The sequence below is a fragment of the Pseudomyrmex gracilis genome, unplaced genomic scaffold (genome assembly GCF_002006095.1).
Source record: "Pseudomyrmex gracilis isolate BER0280 unplaced genomic scaffold, ASM200609v1 scaffold_3547, whole genome shotgun sequence".
NCBI classification, from domain to species: Eukaryota; Metazoa; Arthropoda; class Insecta; order Hymenoptera; family Formicidae; genus Pseudomyrmex; species Pseudomyrmex gracilis.
Window position 1 is genome coordinate 1 of NW_018024131.1, and position 1,361 is coordinate 1,361.

General features: G+C 29.5%; 1 protein-coding gene across 1 annotated transcript; it reads right to left on the reverse strand.

The window, feature by feature from the left end:
- Positions 1-368: 368 nt before the first annotated feature.
- LOC109863201 lies at positions 369-1,094 on the reverse strand (the record flags this gene model as incomplete). Its single annotated transcript, XM_020443421.1, has 2 exons — positions 1,062-1,094; positions 369-905 (listed from the first exon to the last, which is right to left on the reverse strand). Coding segments are annotated over exons 1-2 (570 nt in total), but the record flags the coding sequence as incomplete, so codon positions are not given.
- Between the last annotated feature and the right edge of the window lie 267 nt (positions 1,095-1,361).

Consider the following 1,361-nt stretch of genomic DNA (forward strand, 5'->3'; position numbering starts at 1 on the left):
ACCTCTAAAAAACTTAAAGAATCATTATTTTGGACTTCTATTGTGAATTGCAATCTCTTATTATAATTATTGAACGTATCTAATAATAAAGTGAAACCATCCGCAGGTGCTGTCAGAATAATATCGTCAACATATCTAAAATAAAATAAGGGCTTAAATTTTAATTTTTTCAATATAAACTTCTCCAGGTCTTGCATAANTATGTCAGCAATAATTGGAGATAAGGGAGAACCCATAGGCGTTCCGAAAGTTTGTTTATATATTTTACTATCAAAAGAGAAAAAAGTCGATGTTAAAACAAAATTTATTGCTTCTAAAAATTCATTCAAAGGAACCTTTGTGTTTTTTCTAATATATTTCCATCTGACTTTAATCCCTTTTATAGCTAGATCGATTGGTATGTTTGTAAAGAAGGAATTTACATCTAAAGACACAAACAAATGACCATGCTGCAGTGTAAGACCTCTCAATTTGTTAACAAGATCAACACTATTTTTTACATAGCTATTAGCAACTGGTATGCTTTTCTGAATCAATTTATTNAAATACTCAGCAAAGTGATGTAACGGACTATTAATCGTGGAAACAATTAATCTAAACGGATTATCTTTTTTATGAATNTTTGGTATTCCATAAGCCCGAGGTAACAAACCATCACTAGATTTGATGGATTTGTAAGTAAGATCTGAAATAAATTCTTTTTGTACCNAATTTCTTAACAATTTATTAAGACTATCTTCTATGTTTTTTATAGGATTTTTATTAACGCGAGAATACGTCAAACCATCACTGAGCATTGNATTAATCTTTTCTAAATAAGAAGTCCTATCAACAGCAACAGTCACATTACCCTTATCCGCACGTGTAAATATAATATCAGGATGATTTTTTATAAAAATCGAAACCTGTTTATGTCAAAATAACAATTCTTTATCAATCTCACTCAATCTCTGTGATGTACATAAATAATTGGTTAAAATTGGGATAACGTGCGATCTCAACGATTCCTCGATTTTTTTATTATTATAGAACCTTAAATTATTTTCAAAATCTTTTATCACCTCTAATAAGTTGTCCTTTCTAATAATAGGCATGCTAAAATTTTTACCTAGTTGTAAAAGTTGGACAACTACATCTGGGATATCAAAAGAAGTCGAATTAACAAACCATTTCTCCTTAATGTCAAAAAGGGAATTTGAAGTCAAATTACTAAAACTACTTGCGTTAACTTGAATATAATTAAAAGCAGGAGACATTGGTTTGTCATTCATTTTGTAAGTATATTTATCTCGAATTTTCCCAGAATCATTGTTAGCGCACGAAACCACATGTTCAACGGTATAAGAGATAGTTCAATTTCT